Consider the following 17,272-nt stretch of genomic DNA (forward strand, 5'->3'; position numbering starts at 1 on the left):
GAGACCCAGTGTGAAATGTTGATTGTTCATTGATGTAGTCAAAGTTACAGCAACTGCCAGTCTCAGAGACCCAGTGTGAAATGTTGATAGTTCATTGATGTAGTCAAAGTTACAGCAACTGCCAGTCTCTGAGACCCAGTGTGAAATGTTGATAGTTCACTGATGTAGTCAAAGTTACAGCAACTGCCCGTCTCAGAGACCCAGTGTGAAATGTTGATAGTTCATTGATGTAGTCAAAGTTACAGCAACTGCCAGTCTCAGAGACCCAGTGTGAAATGTTGATAGTTCATTGATGTAGTCAAAGTTACAGCAACTGCCAGTCTCTGAGACCCAGTGTGAAATGTTGATAGTTCATTGATGTAGTCAAAGTTACAGCAACTGCCAGTCTCTGAGACCCAGTGTGAAATGTTGATAGTTCATTGATGTAGTCAAAGTTACAGCAACTGCCAGTCTCTGAGACCCAGTGTGAAATGTTGATAGTTCATTGATGTAGTCAAAGTTACAGCAACTGCCCGTCTCTGAGACCCAGTGTGAAATGTTGATAGTTCATTGATGTAGTCAAAGTTACAGCAACTGCCCGTCTCTGAGACCCAGTATGAAATGTTGATTGTTCACTGATGTAGTCAAAGTTACAGCAACTGCCCGTCTCTGAGACCCAGTATGAAATGTTGATTGTTCACTGATGTAGTCAAAGTTACAGCAACTGCCCGTCTCAGAGACCTAGTGTGAAATGTTGATAGTTCACTGATGTAGTCAAAGTTACAGCAACTGCCCGTCTCTGAGACCCAGTGTGAAATGTTGATAGTTCACTGATGTAGTCAAAGTTACAGCAACTGCCAGTCTCAGAGACCCAGTATGAAATGTTGATAGTTCACTGATGTAGTCAAAGTTACAGCAACTGCCAGTCTCTGAGACCCAGTGTGAAATGTTGATTGTTCATTGATGTAGTCAAAGTTACAGCAACTGCCAGTCTCAGAGACCCAGTGTGAAATGTTGATAGTTCATTGATGTAGTCAAAGTTACAGCAACTGCCAGTCTCAGAGACCCAGTGTGAAATGTTGATTGTTCATTGATGTAGTCAAAGTTACAGCAACTGCCAGTCTCTGAGACCCAGTGTGAAATGTTGATTGTTCACTGATGTAGTCAAAGTTACAGCAACTGCCAGTCTCTGAGACCCAGTGTGAAATGTTGATTGTTCACTGATGTAGTCAAAGTTACAGCAACTGCCAGTCTCTGAGACCCAGTGTGAAATGTTGATTGTTCACTGATGTAGTCAAAGTTACAGCAACTGCCAGTCTCTGAGACCCAGTGTGAAATGTTGATTGTTCATTGATGTAGTCAAAGTTACAGCAACTGCCAGTCTCAGAGACCCAGTGTGAAATGTTGATAGTTCATTGATGTAGTCAAAGTTACAGCAACTGCCAGTCTCTGAGACCCAGTGTGAAATGTTGATAGTTCACTGATGTAGTCAAAGTTACAGCAACTGCCCGTCTCAGAGACCCAGTGTGAAATGTTGATAGTTCATTGATGTAGTCAAAGTTACAGCAACTGCCAGTCTCAGAGACCCAGTGTGAAATGTTGATAGTTCATTGATGTAGTCAAAGTTACAGCAACTGCCAGTCTCTGAGACCCAGTGTGAAATGTTGATAGTTCATTGATGTAGTCAAAGTTACAGCAACTGCCAGTCTCTGAGACCCAGTGTGAAATGTTGATAGTTCATTGATGTAGTCAAAGTTACAGCAACTGCCAGTCTCTGAGACCCAGTGTGAAATGTTGATAGTTCATTGATGTAGTCAAAGTTACAGCAACTGCCCGTCTCTGAGACCCAGTGTGAAATGTTGATAGTTCATTGATGTAGTCAAAGTTACAGCAACTGCCCGTCTCTGAGACCCAGTATGAAATGTTGATTGTTCACTGATGTAGTCAAAGTTACAGCAACTGCCCGTCTCTGAGACCCAGTATGAAATGTTGATTGTTCACTGATGTAGTCAAAGTTACAGCAACTGCCCGTCTCAGAGACCTAGTGTGAAATGTTCACTGATGCAATAATTCACAATGTTCATGTTCATAGTAATTTTCGCCAGGTCTTTTCAGATGTGTTTTTTGAGTGCACAATACTGTGTACTGCTTAATTTTTGTTCCCAGGCATTTTTGTGATCTAATGACTTTAAGGGCATTTGCAAAGACATAGTCGTAGGACTGCATAGAATATTTCACTACCCTATGATAACACATGCATGTAGGTGATATGGGTCACAAAAAAACACCTGTACATCCATTCGAACCAACCACAGTTTGGAACACTATCGAGCAATCTTAAAATGATTTTACAGTACACATGATGTTTATGCCTGGATACATGGCAGCCAGCTGTGTAAAAAAAAATACCCCGGTGGTTTGTAACAAGTCATAACAGATTACATTTCTATAAAGTATGTTGCCATGATATAATTATTTCCTCATGTAAAAAATGAAAAATCAAATGAAAAATCTATGAGTGCTCATGTCAGACAAGGTCAAGATGTTTGGTGGGTCACATTTATTTACATAATGAAAACAGTATATTTTTATTTGGCTGAATAAAATAAATAGCTGTATGATGTTTTGTGTTTGTTTGATCATGAAGCTGAGCAACCACACTATCAATTGCGCCCTGATTCAGAATCTAGAATGGCTTCAGTAGTGCATGTGAACCTAGACCGATAATATTGTGTACATTGTGTGTTTATTTTTAAAAAGAAAGAAATAAAATACACGTAAGTGACACTTTCCATGGTGCAATCCCAGGGAATCAAGTCTGATAGGGACAGTACATGTGGTCATTGTGAGCTTTCTGGGTGTGGTACAGTGGGTATTATGTTTTCCTCACACCAGGCATGCCATGTGTTCCACTGTTTATTCAGACATATAAATTGGTGTGCATACTGTCCTGTCCAAACATTCATTATTAAGTTTAAGTGATAGATGGAGATTCTAAAAACTATTCACTAAGTGTAGCGGATTTCCCCTTGATGATTTTTCTCATATCAATGTATGTGATTGTGCTGCTGTTCAAATTTTATAGTAAATAAATGTATGTTTATTCAGGGCTAATTGTAATTTTTCCATCAACAGTTACAGACGTTTGAAATAAGGTGTAAACATGAAACGGTGAACGAGCTCACTGATGGCGTAGCGATATGTGAAGTACTCTGTCAGATGTAAGTTAGATTTATTTATTTCCCATTTTATCAAATATATCATCATTCCCAATACAAACACAGATGTAAAACATTTACTGCCATTTGTGTACCCCCCCCCCCCCCCGAAGTCAAATATATACTATGTTGTAATTTGTAAGCTTTCATGTTTGAAAAAGGATTACCGGTATAGCATTTGCGGTCATGTTAGTTGAGACCCATATCAGGACCCACTTGAAATCACACCCTTGTTCATCGATCTGTTAGTTGACCAAAACATGGTAGACAACACATGTATGATGATATTAATAATTGTTATATTGAGATCATATCTATTTGCTGTTACAGTATTTATTATAAGTCATCTAACACATGATTATTCTAAGAACTGTTTTTTGCGTTGATGCAGCATTGCAAAAAGAAGCTAGTTGCAGCAGCACATAAAAATGCGTCAGTATCTGACCATATCTAGCTGCATTTCCCTTCATCGCTATGTTATACTAGTATGAATCAGTATGTGTTCTCTTAAGTTCATCACTGAGGGCCTGATTTCGGTTCATGCCAAGCCTTCAAGCAGCAAATCTATAAATTGTATTGGGCTGACTCAGCCCGACTGTTTTAACACAAGTTTTGGCAAAAATTACTCAAATTAGTGGATAATTTACATAACAATGGACTAGGTTAATTAGCTTGATTGAGTTCATTGTTATTATTGTTTATTGTTTATCACATTTGGGACTATATGATGTTCTGGAGAGAACTCTGCATTTTTTTATGTGACTCAATGTAATGTTAGGGATTATAACAAGATACATTATTGCCAACAACTTGCCCAACAATAAATTTAAAAAAATCTCATAATTAAATTCAGTGGAAATGCTGAGAACCTTTGAAAAAAGTTAAATTGAGTGGTATTTGTGTTTATTTTTATAAATTACACTATACTATTGTATATTGTCATTATTCACATTTTTATAGTCCTATGGAACAATAGAACAATGATTGTACATGACCACCTGCCCTTCTCTCCAACCTATACCCTTACCTTGTTCTATAAATACATAACATATACATGTAACACACAGAGTGTCTATATTTAGTTAGTAGGAAATGCATTCATTGTGTAATGGGTTCATATTGTCTAGCGTTTTACTACATATGCTGAACCAGACATGCTAAACAACTGTTTTTCAAACCCCTGTCTAATGCATTCATTGTGTAATGGGTTGATTTTACTACATATGCTGAACCAGACATGCCAAACAACCTTGTCTAATGCATTATGTATATTCGGTGGTTATTGTTCTTGGTAGTAACAGGCACAAAGTTCAAAGTTGCAAATGTTATTTTATTATATCCATTTGATCCAAGATTTGATGTCTAAATTACAAAAATAGTAGTCCTTGGGACAAGAATTAGCACTCTGTATGCCCTAGGCTGCTGTTGATTCACTTTACTAGACTACTGGTAATAGAAATTCACAAAGAATTATGATTGATAATACATGTACTTAATAGATATCTTACATAAAATGAGTATCGTAGGTTGTTTTACATATTACCGTATTTGCTCTATTAGTAGCACATACCTTGTACATATATGACAGATGTGTGTCTCAGGTCAAATAAGTAGTATTTGAATGAGTCAATATACAATAATTGTACTCCTTCCTTTACATGTACTTCTATTGGAGATAGAGTAAATAGAGTATCCCCGGTACATGCATGTCATATTTTAGTGATCAAGCTTACAATAAATGCAATTTTTTGGTTTATTTGCGTTCCTAGTAGAGCAAATATGGTACATTCAATCTCCAAAAAACAGTGATTGATTAGCGTAGAGTTACATACATATTTACTTTTCAAATCAGTAGAACCCTATCAAGGCTCGGAAGAAAAAAACAAATTCTAGCCCTGACAACATGTGTTATCAGGTTCTTGTGTTTACTTTCAGTGCCCCCTCCTTTTTTGATGCAAATTGGTTTGGTCGAATAAAGCAAGGTGTTGGAGACAACTGGCGATTAAAAGTCAGTAATCTGAAGAAAGTGTTGAAAGGAATTCTAGACTACCAGAATGATGTGAGTGAAAAGTAACCCTTCCTTCTACTATCAAAAGTGTGTGGTTAAAATTGTGACTGATACCACAGCAAAGAAAAGAGAAAAAGCAAAATTGTGCAGAAAAATCTTCCCTCTCAGTACTGGTCTTAGAACTAAGCAATGCCTGACACTTGTTCACGGCATTACAGCCATTCTGAGAATAATTTGGACAGTCAATTAGAAATATGGCTTATAACTTTGTGAAGCACTTTGGCGTTTGCTTTGTTCTTAATTTGGCAGCACTGCTTAACAGATGGCATGCTGCCTTCAAGTCTAGATGGACAAACACATAAGTATGCCATCTTGCTATTAACTAACTGAATATTTCTCAGAATGACTGTAAAGGTCATGAATTGAAGAATTATTTTCAGAGAAACTTCATTTAGCTTAATTCAACTAAGGAAACTTTTTTGTGACTGAATTTTGGTATTTTTAGCTCCGCTGTCGACTTTGTCGAGCGGAGCTTATCATATGAGTGATTGTCCGTCGTCGTCGTCCGTGTCAATGTTTTACTTTTTCGACTTCTTCTTGAAAACTACAAGCCTGAATGCTTTGATACTTGGTGTATATGTACCTTGGGTAGACCTCTCTCAGATTTGTTCATTTCATGATGATATCTTCAATTCTCTAATTTTGGTGAATATTTTTGTCATTTTTAGTAAAAAGTGATATTTTCGACTTCTTGTTGAAAACCGCAAGTGCAATTGCTTTGATATTACATATATAGGTACTACATGTCGACCTCTCTCAGATTTGTTCATTTTGTAATGATATCTTTAATTCTCTAATTTTGGTGAATATTTTTGTCATTTTTGGTAAAAAGTGATATTTTCGACTTCTTGTTGAAAACCGCAAGTCCAATTGCTTTGATATTACATATATAGGTACTACATGTCGACCTCTCTCAGATTTGTTCATTTTGTAATGATATCTTCAATTCTCTAATTTTGGTGAATATTTTTGTAATTTTTGGTAAAAAGTGATATTTTCGACTTCTTGTTGAAAACCGCAAGTCCAATTGCTTTGATATTACATATATAGGTACTACATGTGGACCTCTCTCAGATTTGTTCATTTCATAATGATATCTTTAATTCTCTAATTTTGATGAATATTTTTGTAATTTTTGGTAAAAAGTGATATTTTCGACTTCTTGTTGAAAACCGCAAGTCCAATTGCTTTGATATATTATACATATAGGTACTACATGTGGACCTCTCTCAGATTTGTTCATTTTCTAATGATATCTTCTGTTCTTTAATTGCCATGTGCATTGCTAACAGCGAAGCTATCTCAGCCGACAGGCTGCTTGTTATTTAATGCACTGGGTCACAGTTCACCATGATCCAATGTCCTTCTAAAATTTATATCTCATGTTATATTGAAATTGTGGATTTTATGTTGCTTACAAAAGTTGACTTTGGCATTGACAGGGTTATTACTTTTGCCTCTATGATACTCTGTATGTCAAACGTGCCCCTGACATGCATACATGTAATCTATCAATGCAGATCCTAGGGCAACAAATATATGACTATCGTATGCCTGATGTGAATGCTATTGGTGAACGTGAAGATCCAGAAGAGTTGGGTAGACTTCTACAGCTGACATTGGGATGTGCCGTCAATTGTGACCATAAGGAAAGTATGTACTCATCAAAGCATCCTGGATAAACTTAAATTATAACCTCAGTATTTGTCCAAATGCTTTATTTTGATTTTAACTGATCATAGGGTTCTAGTTGATTCATTACTTGGTAACGTAATAGTTGTGTACTTTCTATCGTTATTGTGTAGTAACCATAGCACATGGTTTTTTGAAATGTAATTTTTGCTGATTGTATGAATCTAAGCAATGATTAAGTTAATAAAATCACGGGACCTCAGTGACATTTTCTTGGGTGAAGCCATGCTTGGTATATACATTAGATTTTAAAGAACCTTGATACACATTGTTTAGCTTTTTAGATGTGTTAGAGCTTATCTCCTACATGCCTTGACCAATCATGATTAAGCATTTTTGCCATTCTAGAACCAGATCTTGGTCAGCCTTCGTACATATACATGTACATGTATGTAAGCTACACATACATTTGTACTACCCCTATCGCCCTCTCGGTCAGATTTCGTTCAAACTTGGTACAAACATTAGGCATCATGGAACCTTGATGCATTGTTTTTTGTTTTTCAGATCAGATCAGATTTTGTTTTTATAAATTAGATTCCAGAGCTATATCTTCAAACATTCTCAGACCAATCATGTTCAGAATTTAGATATACATTATACATCATGTTGCACATTCATTTAATTGACAATCAAATTCAAGATAGTCAAATGGCATCTATTTCTGCTCTTCAGGATCCAGATTATAAGTGTAACATTGCTACCCCTATCCCTTCTTGGTTACCCCCACAGAAAATATACATTGAACTCCTGGAATTTTTAATTAATTTAATTTTATCAAGTGTTCTATATTTGTATCGTCTTCAGAGTACATTAACATCATTATGGGGATGGAAGAAGCAGTACAGGTTGTGGTGATGAATGCAATACAGGAATTGATGACAAAAGAGAAACCTATGTCCCAGGCTGCTGAAGACTTTGCCGAAATTGAACAGCAATTAAAAAGAGCTCTGGAGGATGTGCAAAGGATACAAGGTGAAAAAGAAGAAATTGTACAAAGATGTCATGAACTTGATACACAGGTACGTCCGTCTCCATCAGGTTCCTTTACGCCACTAGCACTGTGATCTACTGCATAGTCGAGTGTAAAATAATATTTGAACTTAGCTTGCTTTCAAAACTGCCACATATTGAAATTATGCAGAGTAATCTGCCTAACTATGTCTCATATTAGTAAAATAGACAGTTCCTACAAAGAATAAGTTGAAATTATTGATGACGTTGATACTCAAAGACAAAGCCAGTTGGTAGCCAGCTTAGAATTGACGCCCGGCCGGTGGTTTTGAGATCACATTTGGAAATTGTTACTGAGATGCAAGATGTATCTTTTATTACAGCAACCTAGTAAACTCACTCACAAATTTGCTGACAACTCTTTAGACAAACAGTGCTTTCACATTGCAGAATTTGAATAAATGATTTGATAAATTGAATCTAGTGACATTCTGAATCAAAAACCAAACCATTATAGCATTTCATAAACAAGTTTGCCTTCTTGCTTCTTCAAGAATTCCTGTAAATTAAAAACAACCTGTAATTTTTATAAATGTAGGGATCTTATAATGCGTAATATTTCCGTCAAATATCAAGTAATGTTGATTGATGGATGCAAACAAGAAATTTTGAGGTGCTGCAGTGGCTGCACTGCATCATAATGGTTCCATGAGATATGTACAACACTTTAAATATACATAAGACAGTAACAGAGTACCAAACATACCCTAACTGTGTCAACCAAATATTAGACTCTTGGACATCTCAATATAAGCGTATCATTTTTGTCTTTTTCTGAATGCTGCATTCAGTTCATTTTAACTCTTAACATTTTTCCACTTCACACAGGTTGCATCGCTGGCTGAAGAAAAACAGAAATTACATGCCGAAAATGAACGATTATCTGAAAAAATAGAACAAGGAGAAGGATTGGATGACCCCACGTGAGTATCATTTTAAAATTACTGGACTTAAATGAACCTAGGCAGTCAATATTTACAATGATAAACACTTAGTAATAGAAAGTAGGCTCAATTTTCAAATTTTTAAAATCTACAGATCAAAGTGTTTCACAATGTCATGATATATTTATTAACAAATATTTATGTAGCTGTTATTCACTTCTGTTTAATTAGAAGTATTGAATTATTAGTTATTGTGGCTGATAATTGCAACATATGTGATTATTGTCTATCCTGTGAAATCATAATGAGATAATACTATTAAAATGTAGATTACCGATATCTCTGACTTTGTGGATTTTCAGTCTGCCATTGTGATGGCTTTAATTAGAGTATCGTAGACATCTGTGCCTCTGTGTTTACATCACTTACCTATATTAAACCATAAATTTCCTACTTCATTATTATTAATATTTATAACTATAACATGCTAAGGTAACCAATAACTTAAGGTGTTGTCCTGTTACATGTGTACCGTATTACCTGTAATTGAGCTACTTCACCAACAGAAGTGCACGTTGCTTGCTGAATACGATTTTTCTCACCTTGATTCTCGTAGCCATGCTAAAATCAGGGAGCTCTGACATGTAGGCGTCTGTATCAAAGTCTGCTTATATGTAACACATCTTTTCCCTATTAAAGCAGTTTTTCTGTTGTTTGTTTACTTTAATAGGAAGGTATGCACACATACTGTGAATCGTTGCTGCTATCACAGTATATAATTTTAGGGCTGTGGTGAGGGAAAAGAATATTTTTCTCGCCCAAAATTCAGTGCAAATTTTTGTTCACAATTTGTAAAATTTTCACCATATTTTTGGACCTTCAGACCTTTTGTTAAGTTATGTTTTGCAGTCTGCACCATACACATGGTGCTGAGATTGTATTTGCCAGCATGCACATTAACATTTTGATGCAAAATACGTGACGCTAAACAAGAACTGTGTTGAATGCAATTGCTGGTGGATTTTGCATTGAGTATTGTAAATGCAGTAATTATTCACTGGGTTTTAATTTTGCTATTTTCACTGATAAGTAAAATCAGCTAAATTAAATCTACATGAACATGTAAAGTAACAATAAAACTCATTGTTTCCTTGACAAATTCGTGAAATTAAAACACGGTGAATATGCTCAAAATATCAAAATAGTGAAATTAAATGTCAGTGAAAATAAATGGTTTTACAGTACTACTGGTAGATATGTTTATTTTTGTGGTGCACTTGTTGTTTATTGTCCACAGTACAGTACAACATTTACCACTATAGTGTCTTCTTTCACACTTGACCTAAAAATGAACCAATCGAGAACGCTTTTGTGTTATGTTAGTTTGATGGTTCATATGATGCTATGTACAGTATATTCCTGTCTGGTTTATGTATTGATTGTTCAAATCATGTTTCAGTGTTCAACACAGAGGGCGCTGTCTCAAAATGTGTTATTAAATGAATGTGTGATAATTTACCATAAGAAGCAGTGCAACATTATATAAATAAATTAACTGGTATTTCCTGACATCATTCAATAATATGTAAAAAATTCTATTAATTTGTACCTTGCTGGTGTTATGTATATGTTTAAAAAAACTGGGGATGTGTTGACCAGAAGGTTGAGCTAATTAGCCTATTAGTATCGGACAACAGTGATACCAGGTGTTGTATGATACCAATATGCTAATTGTAAACAAACCTGTGGAATGACTCCCTAACTTTGCTGAAATATATACATAATCCTGGCGAATGTATTAGCTGGGTTACGTAATATTTAAATTACCTTTACCTAACCCTGATATGGCATGTTATTATTTACACTAACCAGCATGTTCATTTCTCCTATATATAACATGATTAACTTGTAAATGCTCTGGGATACCTGAACTGCCCAGTAGGGGTACTCATTGCTTGGCAGAATAGCCATTCATAATTGCTGCTGTTCTATCATCTGTGCAGTACCCCTGTTGGCAGGAGGTATCAGCAGTTACAGAATCAGGTTGAGCAACTACAGGAGGAAAATTACCGCTTGGAGGCCCAGAGGGAAGATTTCAGGATAAAAGCCGAAGTCCAGGAGAAGGAGATCATAGAACTTGCACAGAAGGTACTGTTAAGCTGAGTATTATTTCTTTAATATTCTGTGATGTATTGGGGTCCTGTCCTGTCATTTTGTATGTATGGATTCTCAGTGGTTCCTTATTTATGTCAAGTTGTGAGAGATGAGTGTCAGTGTATGTACTTTACTATGTGCTACCTACCAGTGACAATGTCTATATTTTAAAAATAATTGAACATCTCTTGCTATATCAATTACATATTATAGTACATGTGTATCATCAGACTGGCTAGGTAGGTATGATTTTTCTCTGTACACATTTTTGCTTGTCATTTGTTTATGAATGTTTTACATGTTACAGTAAGAGTTTTTAACATGCTAACAACACGGTCGCTTCTTTTCCTCTCAAGCATACATGAACATATTTTTCAACATTTTGAGGTATTATAATTGAGATAAAGGACTCTGCACTACTCAATATTATGCCTCAGATGGGTCATGTTCACTCAAGTAATAGGGTTAACTGCATCTTGCCCATTATTGCGTACATGCCTGTTCTTGCATCACACTATAGTGGGCAGTACATCGTCCTTTATTTCAAAACCACAAGATGTGAATGAGATGCAGTTTGTACGCCTGTACACCTGTAGCTGTGTGATCTTTCTGATCTGTCATGTCTGTTCATGTAAAGCTGTGTATTTTATTAGCTCCGCTGTTGACTTTGTCGAGCAGAGCTTATCATATGAGTGATTGTCCGTCGTCGTCCGTGTCAATGTTTTACTTTTTAGCTCCGCTGTCGACTTTGTCGAGCGGAGCTTATCAAATGAGTGATTGTCCGTCGTCCGTCATCGTCCGGTGTCCGTCGTCCGTGTCAATGTTTTACTTTATCGACTTCTTCTTGAAAACTACAAGCCTGAATGCTTTGATACTTGGTGTATATGTACTTTGGGTAGACCTCTCTCAGATTTGTTCATTTCATGATCATATCTTCAATTCTCTAATTTTGGTGAATATTTTTGTCATTTTTGATAAAAAGTGATATTTTCGAATTCTTGTTAAAAAACGCAAGTCCAATTGCTTTGATATTACATATATAGGTACTACATGTAGATCTCTCTCAGATTTGTTCATTTTGTAATGATATCTTCAATTCTCTAATTTTGGTGATAATTTTTGTCATTTTTGGTAAAAAGTAATATTTTCGACTTCTTGTTGAAAACCACAAGTCCAATTGCTTTGATATTACATATATAGGTACTACATGTGGACCACTCTCAAATTTGTTCATTTCATGATGATATCTTTAATTTTCTAATTTTTGTGAATATTTTTGTCATTTTTGGTAAAAAGTGATATTTTCTTCTTGTTAAAACCCACAATCATTTATGGTCAAAAATGATATTTTTGAATTCTTGTTGAAAACAGCAAGTCCTGTTGCATTGATACTATGCATATTGTTCATTTTCTAATGATATCTTCAGTTCTTTAATTGCAATGTGCATTGCTAACAGCGGAGCTATCTCAGCCGACAGGCTGCTTGTTAATATTAGTAAACTTTCACATTCACTAATCTGGAGTCGGCGCTAAATTCATTATTGATCACTTTATAAAGATTAAAGCAGTTATTTATGAATAATTTATCTACTTAGCTCGGCAATAATGTCAGATTTAACAAATTTTGTAAAGAAGAAATAAAAATTAGTACTAGAGGATTTGATATAAGTAAGGCCTTGTTTTTTGATTTTTTCTAAAATATTTGAGGGCGCAAAAATTTTGCGGGATTAATCATTTCATCGACAGACAAAAAAAATGAAAAAAATGCTGACCAGAAACATTTTTGGTACACCTGAGCAATGATTGTTACCATGGTGTGCTGTAGACATTATTACAGAATAGACATGCACTGTTGACATTCAGAAGTGTATGTCCTTATTAATGCAATCAACCATCAATTACTAAACTTGATAATTCATGTCTTGTTATTTGAACTATGGTATCATGCTACTCCTAATAGTTCATTCATGCATTATGGTATTCATTTTCAAACAAATTTAGCTCAGCATTCACCATCGTTTATATATTCACAGTTCAGCTGTATAATAAATACAATGTGTCAGGTACGGTTTGCACATTTTTAGTATCTTATGACTTTCTTTCACAGAATGAAGAACTAGCGACGCTTGCAGACGAAGCAAGGACATTGAATGATGAACTAGACATACTCCGGCATACCTCGGACAAAGTCAGCAAATATGAAGCAACGATAGAGTCTTATAAGAAAAAATTAGAAGAATTGAGTGATTTAAAAAGACAACTTAAGCTATTAGAAGAAAAGAACACTGTTTATATGCAAACCAATATTGATCTTGAAGATGTGAGTTTCTTTTTTATTGAGTCCTGCTTGACTTATAAACCAGGATGGAGTAGCAACACCCTATTTTATGAAGCCATCGTTATTGGATTATTTGGTAGCCTAGACACCTGAGAATGAGAGACTTGTATATTTTCACATATTGTTCATGATGTTCTTTCTACTTTGTAGGAATTAAAAAAGTCGGGTTCATACAGGTCACAAGTCGACATGTACAAAAGACAGCTACATGAGTTACATGTACAGTTAACAGAAGAAACGCAGCGAGCGGACAAAGCTGAATTTGAACAAAAGAGATTACAAGAAAAAACAGAAGTATTAAGCAGGGAAAAAGTAGTAAGTCAATTGTATGGTTTGTGTGATGCTAGGGTGGAATTGTTTTTCTTTGAATGGTCAGTGACTCCTGCCCCATAGTTTGCACAGTATGTGAGCTGTTTTAATTGAAAGATGATTCATTAATGTGTTTTTTTAGCGACTCATGTCTGAAAGGGACGCCCTTCAAGAGTGCAACGATGAACTAACAGTATCACACTTAGAAAGGTCACCACCCAGGTCACCGGACACATTACACACCAGTACATCCCCAATTTTAGGAGACATGGTCACACCGGATATCAAGTAAGTCTTTGTTTTGTCACCACAATTAATTCCAGCTAAGATTAAAGTAATTTATATTAACTGTACTTCACTGTGTTTTTCATATATATAGTGTACATATGCACACCATTCATTATAAGGTGTTGTTAGCGATCCCATTTTTTGAAAAGTGAAATATTCGTTTGGTTAATGCATTTGATATTGCATGGATATTCACTAGGTTTTAGATTCAAATAGTTTGTGTAATACAGTAACACATTTGGTTAACTTTGCTTATGAAACTCAGTTAGCAATACAAGCTTAGGACACAGCTGTTTTCATAATCACATAAATATGATATTTTGTTATCTTTTTTGTTTTTCCAGAGAAAAGTTACTTCGATTACAACATGAGAATAAAATATTGAAATTAGAACGTGGTGAGAGTTCTGATGGTGAGACCCAGTTACTACGTAGTCTTTTGGAAGATGCTAATGTCAGGAAATCAGAATTAGAATTGCACAACAGGTAAGGTTACTGGCAGATATTATTCTCCCATTGCAACATAAACTGCACTTGTTTTAGTCTAACCTCCTCTCTAGCATTTCAACAATTCCTGATAATTAACCTTTTCACCTTTTCACTTTTTTTCCTATATTCTTCAATGTTTCTAGAAAAGAACCATAATTTTGGAGCTAACAGATTCAATTTGGGTCAATTTTCAGTTTTTACTATTTTTGTTTCAATCTTCTGAAGGAAAATGCAGGCTATATAAACAGGACTATTTTGTGAATTTGTGACAAGAATTTGTACCCTGACCTAGGTAGTTTGGCATCATGTGCTAGCAAGACCATAGACAGGGCCTAACCTCAGAGTTGAGAAGGTACCCATTTTCTGGGAAAATTTGATAAAAATTGCCACAAGGCATCCCTTTTTTTAATCATAGATGCTGGATAGATCAGGATTCAGACATGTGTTCTTTGATGATCTCAGTAACACATGGCCTGTTTTTTCATTCACTTCAGCTATCTGTAAAGACAGCAGGTGTTGTGTTAATAACATGCTGGTAAACTATGATGATTTCGAGAACCCTAGTGTGAAAAGTGTTGTACATTGTCATCTATGTTTTGTTCCTTGAAACTGAATGCTTACAAACTCTTAATGCTGTAACTTACAGTTAACTTATTTTCTGTTAATCCTGACAGATCGGCGAATCAACGAATTATGCAGCTAGAGGCAGAATTAGAAGAATTAAAACTTCATCCACCAAGCAATAAAGTAGTTGTATCAAGTAGTGAAGTAAGTTAGTTTCTTGAAGTTAATTGTGTTTCTTTGATAACCTTGTAAAGCAATGTCTGTCATCTGTCTGGTGCTTGTTGTCTGTGTCGTGTGCTCTAGTTGTGTACCTTTGATTGCACCATAGGAGGGATACATGGCTGTCATCTGTCTTGTGTTCGCTGTCTGTGTTGTGGACACTAATTGTGTTATTGCAAAGGTGATGTAAGTTATGTATGTTTTAATATATTGTCCAGAATATATATTGAAAATACATCACATTAACAGTTTAATAAAGTTGATATTATTTCTTGGAATTGTAATTATTTGACGAGTGTGGAGACAGCGTTCAGTTCGATTCGCATTCAATTCGCGTTCGATTCACGTACGATTGAAACGTCCACTGAAATACCTATAATTCATTCAAATGTTGATATATAACAATTTCAGATAATTTAACAATATTTTTGAGCGGGGAAAATAGAGATCAATTTAGTATTTCCTGTGGAAATTAAGGTTATAAATACTTTCGTAGTGCGCATGACAGTTCCTTGATGTGTCTGCGAATGCGCAGAAGGTCAAAGGACAATGATTATAAATAAAAACATCATCAATGTCTTTTATTTCTTTTTGAATTGAGTGGTGATAATTCAGTTTTCTTAAACATATTTATGCGATTCTCGACTGTTTCTAGGGCTATTTTATACTTGTTTGAGCCCACGTGACTTCCGATGTGAGCGAGACTGTAGGACTATTTATAACCATGATTTTCTCCAAAAGGAATAGGTTGTTCCCCATTTTTTCTACACAATATATGCTGTATATAAACTTTTTGTGGAAAATATAGATATTTCAATTTGTACGTCAATCAAACGCGAAACGACCGTGAATTGAACGTGAATCGAACCGAACGCTGTCTTCACACTAGTGTATTTATTTGTACATTTGTTCAGTCAAAAATACTGATTTTGTATCAATATGCTGTATCAAATTGTTAGTGAATTATTATGTTTGCCTCAATTAGCGTAATTTGAAACAGTTCATTTTTCGTCTAAACAAATGTATTTTACATGTGGTGTATAGTACGCATGGGTTGCATATTAGATGTGTGGCTATGATTATTATAGTAATAAATATGTAATACTTGTATTTTTCTTTTCGTCTTTGTATCAGACAACAGAACTCAAGAGGAAATTACAAGATTATATGTAAGCATCATGATATTATTTCAATCTCTACAAATTTGTAAAGACCTGACCATACTATAATTTAGGAAATTTGTTGGTTTTCAAAAACAAATCATTTATTATATCATATTTGAATTATATTTGCCTATTGTATCAATTTAATAGTATGCATACTAATTTTGTGGGGGAAATAATTCAAACTTGCTGCTGAAAAACAATTTACAAAAATATTCCCTCATTTTAATTTTCAGGAATGAATAAGATAAATATTCTCCACCAAATAAATTTATATACTTATGTACCAATGAAAAACAAATAAATACTATCAATCTATATCATTAATAAAATAAACAACTTTTTTTCAAAAATCAATAAATTTTCCAAAATTAGTCTGAATTTGTAGCTCTTCTGGTGACTTTGTCTTTCGGCGTCCACATCACCTTTTTACATCAACTTCTTCTTAAAAACTAAAAGTCTGATTGCTTTGGTGTATATATTCAAATTTGCTAATTTTGAAGAATATTTTTGTAATTTTAAGTAAAAAGTGATATTTTTGACTTTTTGTTGAAACCCGCAATTCCGATTGCTTTGATATTGTACATATAGTTACCTCAGATGGACCTCTCCCAGATTTGTTAATTTCGTGATATCTTTAATTCTCTATTGGAAAACAGCAGAGCTGTCTCAGCCGAGAGAAGATGCTTTTTTTATTATGCCAGAAAAACTATTTAATGTGTCATTTCTTTGCTTTTCCACTTTGACAGGGAAAAAGTTCGAGAAATGGATGTTGACATAATGAAGAAAAATGCATATATTGATGATTTGGAACCTAAGGTTGCTAATAGTGGTAAGCTGAATGGATTTCAATGGTTTATTTGGTTGGAGATAATTTCAACAGCGCATCACATC

The 17,272-nt window shown here is 34.9% G+C and overlaps 1 protein-coding gene across 2 annotated transcripts in view; it reads left to right on the plus strand.

The window, feature by feature from the left end:
- The window catches only part of LOC100370829 (protein Hook homolog 3-like), a 30,414-nt gene that overhangs the window by 6,041 nt on the left and 7,101 nt on the right, over positions 1-17,272 (plus strand). For both annotated transcript variants that reach the window (XM_006824261.3, XM_085503140.1), the window contains exons 2-14: positions 3,115-3,200; positions 5,133-5,256; positions 6,786-6,918; positions 7,765-7,979; positions 8,800-8,894; positions 10,859-11,003; positions 13,117-13,329; positions 13,498-13,662; positions 13,799-13,944; positions 14,289-14,429; positions 15,107-15,200; positions 16,350-16,384; positions 17,128-17,210. In XM_006824261.3, the coding sequence (XP_006824324.2) occupies positions 3,115-3,200; positions 5,133-5,256; positions 6,786-6,918; positions 7,765-7,979; positions 8,800-8,894; positions 10,859-11,003; positions 13,117-13,329; positions 13,498-13,662; positions 13,799-13,944; positions 14,289-14,429; positions 15,107-15,200; positions 16,350-16,384; positions 17,128-17,210 (1,675 nt within the window). The remainder of the gene's footprint in view (positions 1-3,114; positions 3,201-5,132; positions 5,257-6,785; positions 6,919-7,764; positions 7,980-8,799; positions 8,895-10,858; positions 11,004-13,116; positions 13,330-13,497; positions 13,663-13,798; positions 13,945-14,288; positions 14,430-15,106; positions 15,201-16,349; positions 16,385-17,127; positions 17,211-17,272) is intronic.

This window comes from Saccoglossus kowalevskii, chromosome 9 (genome assembly GCF_978046115.1).
Source record: "Saccoglossus kowalevskii chromosome 9, keSacKowa6.1, whole genome shotgun sequence".
NCBI lineage: Eukaryota > Metazoa > Hemichordata > Enteropneusta > Harrimaniidae > Saccoglossus > Saccoglossus kowalevskii.